This window comes from Fulmarus glacialis, unplaced genomic scaffold (genome assembly GCF_000690835.1).
Source record: "Fulmarus glacialis isolate BGI_N327 unplaced genomic scaffold, ASM69083v1 scaffold15799, whole genome shotgun sequence".
NCBI classification, from domain to species: Eukaryota; Metazoa; Chordata; class Aves; order Procellariiformes; family Procellariidae; genus Fulmarus; species Fulmarus glacialis.
Window position 1 is genome coordinate 22366 of NW_009235323.1, and position 13860 is coordinate 36225.

A 13860-nucleotide genomic window follows, 5' to 3' on the forward strand; every position below is an offset into this window, starting at 1 on the left:
ACCATAGTATAGTGTGTAAAAACAAAGTCATTCTCAAAAAATCTGGAAAGGGAATATGTAATTATTGGATTGTTGCCAAAAGAAATTAGATTCTTTGGAATATATAATAATAGTTATAAATTAAAATAATTCTAGAACATTTCCCGACACTAATAAGCCAAAATATGTCAGATGTCATGAGGTGAATACTTGTTATTTTCCCTAAAAAAAAAATACATCTAAAGCAAATACGTTGAATACTTTAAATGTTATTTCTAAAGCATCTTCAACTTATAATTACAAAAGTGTCAGTGCTTTGCCAGTTCTCCAGAGAGAGATCTTCTATTGGATACGTAGAAAGGAATTTAAAAGGGCATCAAAATGTTAGACTTCTCACCAAATATAAATATAACCTCATTTAATTAGGGAAACAGTTTGAGATACGCGCCTTGGAAGTAGAGAAGTGCAGGGTTTTTAAAATACCAGAAAAAAAAAAAAAGAGTAACATTATAAAACATTTAACTCAAAATCAGAACAGTTCTTTAATAATCGCAAATGAACTTTTTACAATATCAATTTTCTAACTTTCTGGGCACACTTCCTGGTAAACACTTGAGTGTCCTCTGTGAGTTACAAAGAGTAAGTTTTCTGTGTTACACAGCTAAAAAACCTGGACATTCTTAACAACTTGGCATCACATCTTTTTTTAAAAAACAGATCACACAATAATTTAGACAGCATTTATAGCATTATAAAATCAGAATCCCCCTCTTTAATCACTCACAAGAGCAGCCATTAAGAATACAACAGCGTTAGGAATACAAATAATGAGGATGTAAAACTATCTGTGCAAAACTGCATTATTTTTACTGTCTAAAATTTCAGGGAAGTAACACCGCCAAAAGCAGAGAGAGGATAACAAACAGTCATGAAAGTAATGCTACCTTAGATTTTCAAACAGGAATTACATTATGAAGTAAATATTAGGTAAAGAAAAAAAAATCTGATGGCACCTTGAACAACAGTGACAAGTGTCTTGGAAATTGCAGTTGAACAAGAACTGATACAGGTTCATGTTAAAGTCTCTTTCAGGAGTAGCGATTGATTTGGGGGTATCAACTCTAGCATTTCTTTCCATGCAAAAAATCTATCTTTCCAACATCTTTGCTTTGCGGGCTACTAATGCATTTAAGAATGAGCAGTCTTTTGAGGAGTGTGCTTTCTTCCATGCATCTGAAATCTTTAAAACAGCTGGATCATTGATTCCCTGGATTTCCCTACTCCAATCCATTTAACTGCAGGAGAGAAAAGCAAACTTTTATTATAAGTAATACAAAGCAAGATAGGATTGTATCTTAAGATACAAACTTATCTTCTTAAGCACTTAAGGTCTTAAGTACCATACTCTGAAGAAAAACACAGCATACACTATTAGTACGTTAGGAAATTATAACTATGTCTACTGTTCTCAAAGTACGAATGCATTGGTAACTTAGAAAAGCAGGAACAGTCTTGAAGCTGCCATAATAAATAAATCCATTTTTGCAGATGATAGGAAAAAAGATACATAGAAACTGTCAGAAAAGTAAAGATTTGCATCATCTCCTAATTCCCAGCTTTGGATGCAACCACAGGATCATCTTTATTAGGGAGCATAAGAGAAATCTGTTAGTTTAGGACCTCTTACTGTCACATATACTTAATCACATTAATATACCAGTAGTCCCGCTTACTTTATAATGGCAGCTTATAAACTAAACCCCTATTATAACCAATCTGAAAAACACTTAAGCAAGTTATAAAAATCTCAGTTGAACAAGAACTATAGTGTAAGCCAAAGAAAGAATGCATATTAAACTTTTGAAAATTTTCAATTCAACAGCTAAATAGATAGATAAAAAGATAATAATTACAAGCATCACCAGGTACATCAGAATAAGCACAGCTACAAACTAGTTTTCAATATTTTGAATGTTCATTAAGGCAAAGTACAAGATAGGTTTCATGGAGCAGGAAAAAACCAAAACAACAACAAGATCTGTTTTACTTACCAGGAACACCCAACTCCATTTCTATAAAGCGAACATAATTTTGTGCATTTACAGGCAGCTCATCAAACGCCCTTGCATTTGATATGTCCGTATCCCATCCTGGGAGTGTCTCATACTGAACCTCTACTTTATTTAAGACTTCCTGGTTGGCTGAGAAGCAAACAGAAAGAAAAATATTATGTCTACAAAGATTATATATTCTCTACCACTAAACACATAACTGTAAAGCTTTTTATTCTTTTCTTATACATAGAGGTTTACTCATAAGATAATACCAGCACTGAAGGTGCTGAAGTGTCCTTTTTTGTTAACATAAGCAGAAAAAAAAAAAATCCAGCAACCATCAGGACTTAGACTTTAGGAATTCCAGTACTCACAGTCACATGCATATATTTTGCTTAAACCACAATCTTTTCAGTTCAGAAAAGAACTTTCCAGGAAAAGTAATTCCCCAAAATGTTGATTTTTTTGCTGAACAAATACCCAGATCCAACTCCCCCTTCATGAGGGAATTTGGTGATGTGAAAGCAAAATTAGGTACCAGCTTGTCAGTATCAGGCAGTTAAAACATATTTTAAAATGGCATAGAAGTGGTTTTTTTACTAAACATGGTCATAAGATGTAGTTTATCCATAGCAGACTTCTGATGCCCACAGACCCTATCCCCAAAACTCTACAACAAATTTGTCAACCACTATGGAGTCCCACATGATGTATGAACAGTAACTGTTCCAATTACTTCTCAGAATAGAAGCAATGAGTATATTCCATTTTGTCTTTCATTTAGTAACTTGCTACAATGTTGTCCATTAACTCTGAATCCTGTGATGATTTCAAGTACTGGAAAAGATGCTAAGCACATTGTTCTGCAATTGAATCATTCCAGTAACTACCTGAACATTAGTCTTGGAATGACACTGGGCAGCGAAACAAAAGCCTTAAGCCTGAAAATGGTCAAAATAAAAAGTGGGAAGTGTCAGGCATTCTTGCCTTCTGAAAAAGACAGGGTTCTGCCAAAGGCACTGTAATTATGTATGTAGGCTCCACGTCTCAGATCAAGTCACTCCTGCAAAGACAGCTAGTCAACCTGGGAAAGGGTTTTAGGTGCTAGAGGCACAGTCGAGGTGCAAATACAAAACCATAGCTAATCTCCTCCAGCGTGTGCGTAGCCAACAAACTCAGGCTCAGCATATTGAATAATGTGTCCTGGTGCAGGTAAGAGTTCAACAGTAGCAATGTTGTAAGGACAACATTGTGAACTAGGCATTTTGAGTACGGGTGAAAGAGGACTATGCTCTACTGACTTCAAAGCCTACAACAGTAAGAAATGCACAATTTTTGGACTGAAATATTCACAGGTTAAGGCAAATGACCCTGAATCAATACTTGTTGTAATCAGGACAAACAGACAGGCACATTAAGGATGTTGGGTTGCAGAGGCCAAGGATAAGCACTTTCTTTAATGTCATCAGCAGTAACAACTGAGGTGTTATCTGCTGTCCAGGAGATCTGTAAAATAGAATAGCTATATTCAAAGTGCAAAACCACAAACTAATCTCTGGGCATTGCAGATGATCTAGAATAACACGCTAGCCTCCCTCTTTCTGAAGAGGGAAAGTGACTGAACACCTAATCTTAGAGGTCCACAGGCATTTTTACTTCAAAGCCCCTCTGATGAGGCTAGCTGGGAGAAAGGTGAAAGCACTTAGAACTTAGAATGGTCTAATCTTGTCTACAGTCTTCCATTACTCTGTATTAGTTCAATTCCTTACTTCCCTAAAAGAGAGGAAGAAAAAGAAGGGATACATTTCTTGATGTTTCAAATGATTCTCTCATTTTGCTCCAGCAGGAAAGATGATGTGTGGTAAAGATAAGCCATAAACTGAGCTCAGGGTAGTTACATATGTAGTCACCATCTAGATTTCTCTCAGCTCTTCCCTTAGGAGGATTTATCTTTTAGGCTTTCTGGAATATTCCTTATCAACAGCTGAATTAGATAACAGAGAGAGCAGATATGATGATATCTGGTAGTCTGGTACTATAATTTGGAGAGGGAATGATGTGATATTACTTCCAACTCAAAAAGAATAGCTGAAATTGAGGATCTTGGCACCATTGTAAGAAAAAGATCCTCCAGCAATTTCCAGAAACTGAACATAAAACCAGTCATATAGGTCAGACCAAAGATGCATCTACCACAGTGTCCTAGCTCTTTAATCTACAGTAGATGCCCAGGGAAAAAAAGCAAGCATGAAGTAAAGTTTCTCCAAAATAATCTCCCAGTTTCCTAAGGATCTGTGTTTCCAAAGTCTCCAGAGGTAGAGGTTGTGTCTGTCTGTGTCGAGATCAATGACACCTGAACTTGGACAGGAGGGAGACACTAGCAGGACTAGACCATGGCTTTCACATTCCTTTTGAACTGATCAGCTTAAAGCCAGCAGGGAGTTCTAGCCTTCTTTCATAAACTCCTATGACTGAACAGAAATGGAAATACTGGCCAGCTCCATAGCAAAAGACTACAGCCTCAATGATACCAACTGAAGTCAGCTGTAAATTTACAAGACATTTTCAGCTCTTTTTTAACAGGAGATTATGAAATGCCCACAGAAATCTAAGCTAAAAAAGCTGAGTGAGACTTGTATGATTCTCTGATCCAGCTGGAAAAAGGAACAATATATGAAACATGGCATGTTTTTCCTGAGATGGTGGGCACCGTGCGTGCTTCTAATTTAGAACAGTCATTTCACAAGAAGGGTAAATCACTAACACCTCCAAGAGAGTGGGAGGGTAGGGAGGGGAGAGAGAAAGAAATACCTTGCCAGCAAGAGATTCCCAGACTAGATCTCTTCTAAATTAAATTAAAAATGTCAAAGTGGCAAGTTTAAAAAAAAAAAAAAACAAATTATACAAGTGCACAGCATGCAGAGATGTAGACATCAGAAATAATCTACTGGTCTGCAAAACACAAAGTGGGAAGAAAGTTACCTTTTGGTTTTTATGCCAGGGGCAGGGGTAATAAGTAACCTGCAGCATATGTGCTGAAAATGCTGCCAAATGTTGAGGAGTATAGCAAAGAGAGAGGTGTGGAACACAGAGGCACTGTGAGAGACAGCATCCTCCAGCTTACCAGAAGTTCAGCTCAAACTCCTTCCTGACACTTAAGGAAGACAGCATGTCAACAGCAAAGACAACAGCTTCTACTAAATTTCTACCAGAATTCTTACTTGTTCATACAGTAAAGAAAAATACAGTTAGGCAGGTGAGCCACATTGTGCTGCTATGACCAAAGGTCAGCTACCTGTTACCTGGGTATATACAGGGAGCAAATCTGACCTCAAGAGTTGTAACAAGATTCTGGCCCCATCTGGGAGACACAATGAATGGAAAAAAAAAAAGTAATCATTGAAGTCTTAGTACCAGAAAACATGGCCACCTGTTTATGTCATCTTTAATGACAGACTGCCAGAGAAGGTCCTCCTGGCTTGAGCACAAGATAGTCCAAATAGCCCCCAGGTTAGATGACAGGGCTACAGATGAAGCATTTGCTGAGTAGTTCTCAATTCAAACGTGCAATCTCCATTATATTCAAAGGCCATCTAAAATACACACAAATTTCCTTAATATTTTGATAAGGGTATCAATCAGGGAATATCTGAGTCTTAAAAAGGAAAAAGCATTCCCTGGTTTAGTGCAAGACGAGTACTAAATTTCCTGAATAGAAGTCCATGCCATTTCATTTCAGTATGCATTCAGATTGTAACTGGCACTTTTGTTTGAAGATACTGGAGGGCAAATCAATTAGAGAACTCCCCCAAGCACATGGAGAAACAGAAGTCTTTTTGTTAATTCCTTGTGAACTTCCCTAACAGATATGTGCTATTTTCAAGGACTACTGGCAGATGATCACTTATTTCTTTACACATAATTACATCTTTATACTACATCAATCCTGCTGTGAGTTGATCTTCTCACCCACAAAAAGTTCTCTGCTGATATTGTATGAAAAATTGTAACCTGTGACCAGCGTCAAACTCTGAGGTAGCAATTAGAATGGAAACGGGCATCTCTGCGCACATTAGAAAATCAGAAAGCCCAATCTTTAGTACTGGTTAATGCTCTTCCTTTCTCTGGAGTATCTCTACTATAGCAAACTGAAAAAGATGCGTTATCCACGAAAACAATGTTTTGTGATATTTGAATATTTTAACATGCAGATACATTTTTCAGATAAAAATGATCACTAAACTGACCACTGTCCTCCTCAGAAGCTATAGTTTCTATGATGCTAAGCTGATGTATGTTGGTGCTGCATTAGAAAATAGTCTTGCTTTCACCTGAACTAATTGCTCATTTCCTCCCCCACCCCTTTTCCCTCTTTTCCATTGCATAGGTGTGACAGGTTTTTGGCTGCTCTGTGAACCATTAAAGGGAACTGAACTGTTAGAAAAATAACACAGGGAGAGAAAAACCTGGCTTTTCAACCGGCTCAGTTCTCTCATGTGGTTCACCACATGAGAAAGACCTGTCCTTCTAGAAGAGGGGATGAATACAGTAGTGGGAATAAGACACTTGGGTTTAGAGTGTGAAACCAGCTTCCAATTTAGCTTGCAGGTAATGCAGGCTGTATTAAAGGAAAGGGATAAAGCAGTAGCAACTTTTACGTTTAAGAAGCTTTATATAGCACTTTGCATCGTTCTAGTAGACAAATGACAGTATTTGGTACAGCTGTCTTCAGGGTGCGGGAACAGGTATGGTACAGGGTGTCTCTGGTGCATCTGGGAAGACGTTAATGGCTTGATGCTGAAGTAACACATTCCTGTCATAAATTTTACAAGTAAAAGTCAAATGCATTTAAGTATCAGATTACATTTCACCAACACCTAAAACTGTTAAACAAGCAGACCTACCAGGAAAATGAGGTATGATTTCACCATCTAGTTTGTATGCAACACCAACTTTGATTTCTGGAAATACATCCAAGATATCTAATTTGGTAAGCGCCAATCTATAAAGAAACATTACTCTGGTTAAACAAGTTCAACAACTCTCAACTCTCATCACACTGTAAAAATACCAAAAGAAATATTGATTCCTGCACATTGCAATTAATTGTCTTTCCTTAGAAAAATAGCTTGTATGGCACTAATCTATTTATCTGGTGTGACTTTAAAAACACACACTTAGACAGCCTTTTTGTTGTGTCTTTAGACCTAGTACTGTAAGAAAATGGCAAAATTCAAAGAACATGTATTCTCCAATTAAAGTGACTGGTCTCTAGCTTTAAGTTAGAATTTTAATTGGTCAGGGTGCTGCCAAGATACTTTATGACCATTCATTTGCAATGGTTTCATAGCATGATGCCTGTTGCTGTCTGTTCCTGTCCTCTGCCAAATGTTCCTGTCCTACAGTGAAGGCAGAATAATCAAACACTGGCTCTGTAAATACCTGGCTGCATCCTATTTTAAATAAAAAACCCAAAGGACAAGAAAAACAGGAAAATTTAAGTAAAGAATGTATTTACACGGTTTGATCTAATAGAAATTTTATACCAGTTTTGTTTCAGACACCTATTTTTCATTTTAATTAAAATCCCAAAGTCATATCCAAATTTTCTACATTTACACATACTGCTGAAGATACTGATGGGTTCCCATCTGTCTTATTTTTAAAACAAACTAACAAAACAAACCCCCACAAGCTCTATCAGGTTTTAAGGCCCTTGTAATGCATTTGATTTGATTTGGGCTTGGTGGGATGGCAGGGGTTGGGGTAGCTTGAAGCATCAAGTACTAAGATACGTAAGCGCTTCTTGGATCATTTTAAATGAGAAATAACAATGTGCTACAAGTAAAGGAAAGAAAAATTTACAAGTATGAAAATGTCAAATATAAAACCATTTAATGCTAGGAAAAATGAGGGACAGTTAATTTATCAAAATATCAAAACAATCAACAAATCAATACTAACAGTCTGAATGTTACTAACTAGTATATGTCCAATTTACAGTAATCTGTAGCATTTCATGATTTTATATCAAGTTGCCAGCAAAGCCGTCAAAATAACTCACGCAGTAAATCCATTAATCATGTAGGCATATCGGAGTAACACAAGGTCCAGCCAGCCACATCTTCTCTTTCTACCAGTGGTAACACCAAACTCTTTACCTCTCATTTGCAGCAATTCTCCAATTTCCTAACAGAGAGTAATACCATTACATGAACCTTTTTTTTCTTTTTAATTTGCAGTACATGATGCAGGTGTATACTTAACATTTTACGACACTGTAAATTACCTTAAAAGTTCTTCCCCCAATTTTTCACAGAGTTGTCCATTGGGATGAAAACAGAAACATAAAATGCTATCTCTTAATTCAAGAGAACGCTATTTGAGCAAATCTCTCAAAATTTGTTCCTGCTCTAGCCTTCTATTCCATAGGAAAGTCTGAGAAACTGATAATCAGTTTCGGCAGTCCTGTAAGCTCAGTGTAGAATCAAAAGAATGAGACATCCAAACACACAGTCAACTACTTGCATTTAACCAGTAACACTGATTTAACATGACAGACACACCAAGTTATTTCACCCAGTTATAGGTCACATCTAGGGCTGATAATACTCACATTATTTTGTTCTGTAGGAAAGGCACCGATTCCAACTCTCGTTGTATATGCTTTCACAACTCCGTACACTTCCCCGACATTCTGCGGTGGCATGCCCAGACCTGTACACACACCTCCAACTGTGCAGTTTGATGAAGTCACAAAAGGATATGTGCCTATTAAAAAAAATTGGGTTTAAAAACTTATTAAAAAACACTGGTGTTAAACTATTAAAAAAAAAAATCTAACCTGGTGAGGAATAGTTCTTGCATTGCACTTACCTAGGTTTTACAACAGTAAAAAATAAAACAAAACACACAATAAATGTATTTTGTGGTCAAGAACATATTTAATGGGCTCTTAGCTTTGTATGTACATTGTCTGATCCTTCTTTATTGAAAAAGGCAGAAATCTTACCACTTACTTCAACTGGTACAGAGGCAGAAGTTGACTACGTAACAATTCTGAATGCTCACAGAAGTCAAAAATTGGAATTAGACACCAGAAAACCATGCCTTGCTATCTTATATAAAATATACTCACTAATAGAACAATGCGAAAATTTGAAGGGAGACTTAAGAAAATGGTATTAAAAGGTTAGAAAATAAAGGTTTACCATTTTTCATTTTGGGAGAAAAAACAAAATACAAGCTCTACAAACTGGTCAGCACGTTGTAAGGATAAGAAATTGCAAAGAAATGTAGAATTCTAGAAAGAACAATTTTGCTTACATAATCAAATAAAAAAATTATTTAAGCAATTAAAGAAAATTAAAGAAAAGGAAAAAAAAAAAGAGATTCCTGGAATATAGTCTAGTCCATTCGTGGTGAGAGTTTGTCTCTAGTTAAATATTCAGCCCTCATTTAAAAAGCAGCCTGGACAGCAAAGATAAAAGATTTAAACATCTCAAAATCCTTAGGTTTACACTTTTTTTTTTTTTTTTTTTTGAAGTAATGGAAGATGAAACAGAGCATGCCAGTCCTTAGTTTATCTGAATTGTGAACAAATGCTTCAGCCACACAGTAACTACATACAAGCGAGAGACTTCTGCCTCACGCTTCAGACTTTTTTTTTTTCTTTTGGTGTAAGAGTCAGAGATGGGTAAGAGAGGAACAGCCAGGACAAAAGGAACTGAAAGCAATACAGACAACTTTAAAAAGTCAAAATGTTTCAGAGACTGTTCAGTGAGGTTTTGCAGACTAGCTTCAGGTATCTCTAGCTTCTTTTGCTTAACTCAAATCTCTCAAGAGAAAGACACAGGCTTACAGGTGATATGTAACAGCAGTTTGCAAGCACTAATTAGTCTTTCTCTTTCTTAGGACACAGTAGTTGAGCTTTTCTTTACTGACAGGTAAATATAGCTACTGGATGTCACAAACTGAGTCTGAGACAATTCTTATTAATTTTCAGCTCCAGCCTGCTATATTGACATTGGTTTATCCTCACTCAGTGTTTAAAAACACAGAAGACCACACTCCCCCACACCTACATGCCCACCCCCAGACACATGCAGCTTCATTACACGCTCCAGAAAAGCTGCATGAGCTGCAAGGCTGGGGATTTACCATCTTCACTGCCAACAGACACACATTCATAAAACTCACTTCAGTATTAAGACTTCTGTGCACCGAGGCACAGAAAATAGCCTCATTCAGAATGCTCAATAATCAAATTTGGCATTGTCAAATCTTTTGACTAGGACTTGTCTATTGTTAACCCAAGTGTCCAATCATCCACTGATGGTATCTACCTAAGGAGAGCAGATATTCTCTCTGTGTGTGGGTCTCACGGAACAGGCAGGAGAAAAATCTAAGTGACCCAAACAACTCTGTATGTACTATAGACATACCTGATGAGTTTCAGACTATTTGCATTTCCTATACTTATAGGAAATCTAAAATCCTCGCTACTTACAAAAAACACCCCCCCTAGAGTTTTCTGCAAATATCTTGTTTTGCATCAAACATTTCCCTGTGACAAGCATATTTAGAAACTTCTTTCATCTTTTTCTCTTTTTTTTTGACTTGTTAAAAAAAAGGAAGTTTCTTCCAATATTCAGATTATCATGGGAAAACTTGGTGCTTACACTTATAGTCACTAGGTCTTAGACATATCTTCCTCTTAAAAGAAGAGGCTTTCAAACTCGGTGTGTTTGAAAATGCCCAATATCAGAACTCCTATCAGTTGAAAGCAGAGTGTGTGCCAATTGTGTATTTGTTTGACAGTAGTCCTTACAGGCTTCCATTTCAGGCTTAAGCGTCTTTCCAACAATAAAAATGATGCAGTTACAAGACTAGTGAGACTGAAGAAAAATGTGACAAAATGCAGGAGCCAATCATATAGGCTGCTTATGCCTATACAGAGGTATAATAATTTATCTGTCCTTACAATATAATGATAAAAACCATAATAATCTCAGAAAAAAAAAGCTGCTTCTATCAAGAAGCTTCTGATTTTATTAGCAAAACTACAGTGTTTTAAGAAAAAACACACCATTTATAATTTCAAATTGATTGAGATAATCTTTTCACTCTTGCCTCATTAGCAATCCAGATTCCCAACATCTTTCCTTATGTCGTGAAACAGTGGAAAACTAAGTGTTATATAAAGGGCTTAAAAAAATGCAAGCTGATTCTTCAAAAGTCAACAAGTATTTTGCATATATACTTTGCCTCTTAAAGCTCTCCATTTTTCTTCTCCCGTGTTTTCCATAGATGTATACAACTGTGCGCCATTTCATATGAAATTTATAGACACTGAAGTAATAGCTACACTCTATTTAAGAAAAGTCACCTGATCTTTACTGTCATTCAAATAATTTATCTTGGGAGAGTCTAAAGCTTTTTGAAAGAACTTAATTAAAAACTTCCCCCCCCTCTAATTATTTGCTAGTCATAGAGAGTACTGTTCTCCCAAAATACAAAACACTTCTGCCACAAGAACAGCTAAGCACGGAAGAGTTTGTATTTAGTATTCCTCTTTCACAGCGTAAGTATATAGCAAAATGTGTCTCAAAAAGGTTATACCTACCAAAATCTATGTCCAGCAGTGCAGCATTTGCACCTTCTACTAAGATTTTCTTTGGTGGTCCATGTAAAGCCTCATACATGAAATAAACACCATCCCTTACCATTGGTTTTATTTTTTCCATGCAGCCCTGAATAATACAAAAGACTATTGTTTAGTATAATTTCATTATGATAAAGTCAGCCACAGTACAAGTGCTATTGCTCTCTCCTAACAATGCTCTTATTCCTTTTGAAAAACAAACATAAAGAAATGCTAAATATGCCATAATATGTGAACAAGGGAAGGAAGAACATTAGACTCAGATTTACATCAGACAGAGATGTATGCTCTTCCTAGGAGGAAAGAAAGAAAAAAAGAGGAAAAAAAAAGAAAAAAAAAACAAAGAAAAAAAAGGAAAAAAAAAAAGAAAAAATAAATACAAATCAAACTTTTGAAATGCTTTAGAAATATTCAAGCTTGAGCACAATCGCAATACTTTACTGTATTCATTTCCAATTGTTCAAAATTTCTCCCCCAAAACCAGCATGTGGGGGATGTTCCACTTCTGGCCACCTGAAGCCAACAAATGCACATAATTGTAAAGCGGCATTAATTTGTGATATATATACTGGTATGTTTGTAAGTAAAAGTAAGAAGTTATTTATTGGAATTAAGGGTCAAGTGCCTGAATGCCACTGAATAGCTGGATGTAAGAAGCCAGTAATGTTCAGATTAACACTTGGTACACAGCCTTCTTCCCCCATGAGAACATATGGAAGTTCCCATTCTAATGATTCACTTCACATTAAATATAACACTTTGTCTTTCAGAATTTAATCAAGTGCATTAGCATAAAACAAACATTAAGTGCAAGTAATTTTCCTCAAGCTACAAATACATATTATGTTTCCACCCTAACAATGAGTTTCAGAAATTCTGCAATCCTAATGTGCATTAAGTAAACTATAAAGCATTATAAAACACTCAACTGTAACTGATTTTTTAGGTCTACATATTGATAAAAATACTACAACTCAACATGTGTAACAGATATTATTTAAAGTAAGACAAACAGAAGTGCTAAGAACTCCCATATACTCCATTCTAGAGCTGGTAAACTGTGTTTAGTGGCAACTAAAGATACAAGAAGAATGATTTCTTTGGCCTGATTTTCTGAAGGAATTAAATATGTAACTGTGCACGCGCTCCCCTGTTTCACACATACCTCAATGGTTTTAAACAATTTGTCAAATTTAGTTGAAGTTTTCTACGGGGTAAAAAAAAAAAAAAAATCTCATACAGTTAAGTTTCTATAAAATGCGTGAACAAAAAGGCCGGGTAAGGGTAAGACACCTGACAATTTTTTCAAATAATAACTTGCGTGCACTGCAAAAATTGCACAATTAGGCATAAGAGAATTAATACTAGTGAGAAATCTCACAACTGTCCCAATTACAGGGAAAAGAGCAAATCAGAATTCATAATTAACCACAAGACTACTTTGCTGGCAATCAGGCTTCATGAGTTCTGCTGCTATCAACTTACGTCCTTCTACGTTGTTAGACAGTATTTTTTTTTCCTTAAGGCTTATTACTTAGAATAATAATTTACTTCAGTTCTTAAGTTTCTGAGACAAGGAATTAATATTCTGCTTTACAATGAAACATACCTTCCCCAACTACAATCCTGTTTTGTTTTTTTTTCTCCTAGCCAGTATGTTTGAGCAAGTAGAAGTGAAAAATAATTCTCCCCATACAAGCCTTTTTCTTAAACTTTACAATATTTCTCTTGAAACCAAGTTTTGAAATGCTGCATAAAGCAGGGTCAAAAGTGTCTTTAAGGATGCTAGCAGACTCTTCAAAATTGATACATACCAATTTCCCATGATATGTATTATGTTTTAACTCCTCACACAAGCATGAGCATGAGTCACCAAGACATTTACGTATCAGCAACTGCACACAGGGATTATATCATTTAACAGACAGAAGCAGACTTACCTTGAGCTTTTTCAATTCCCCTTCAATATCTATCTCTAAGGTAGGATATATCGCTTTGTACTGATTGGCTAACACTTTGAACCTGGAAGGCAAATATGCTTCACTAAGGTTTTTGTTTGTTTTCCTCCTCGCACCCCCACCAACCCTAGGTTTTACTGGTTACGTATCTGCAGTTATTTGGTGATTAAACAATTTTAAACAATAAAATATTTTAATAATTATA

General features: G+C 36.0%; 1 protein-coding gene across 1 annotated transcript; it reads right to left on the reverse strand.

Moving 5' to 3' along the window:
* Positions 1 to 719: 719 nt before the first annotated feature.
* On the reverse strand, positions 720 to 13719 carry LOC104082755 (adenylosuccinate synthetase isozyme 2 {ECO:0000255|HAMAP-Rule:MF_03127}; the record flags this gene model as incomplete). The annotated part of the gene is made up of 7 exons (XM_009585991.1): positions 720 to 1274; positions 2031 to 2180; positions 6938 to 7035; positions 8098 to 8222; positions 8650 to 8804; positions 11659 to 11785; positions 13638 to 13719. Coding segments are annotated over 7 exons (790 nt in total), but the record flags the coding sequence as incomplete, so codon positions are not given.
* Between the last annotated feature and the right edge of the window lie 141 nt (positions 13720 to 13860).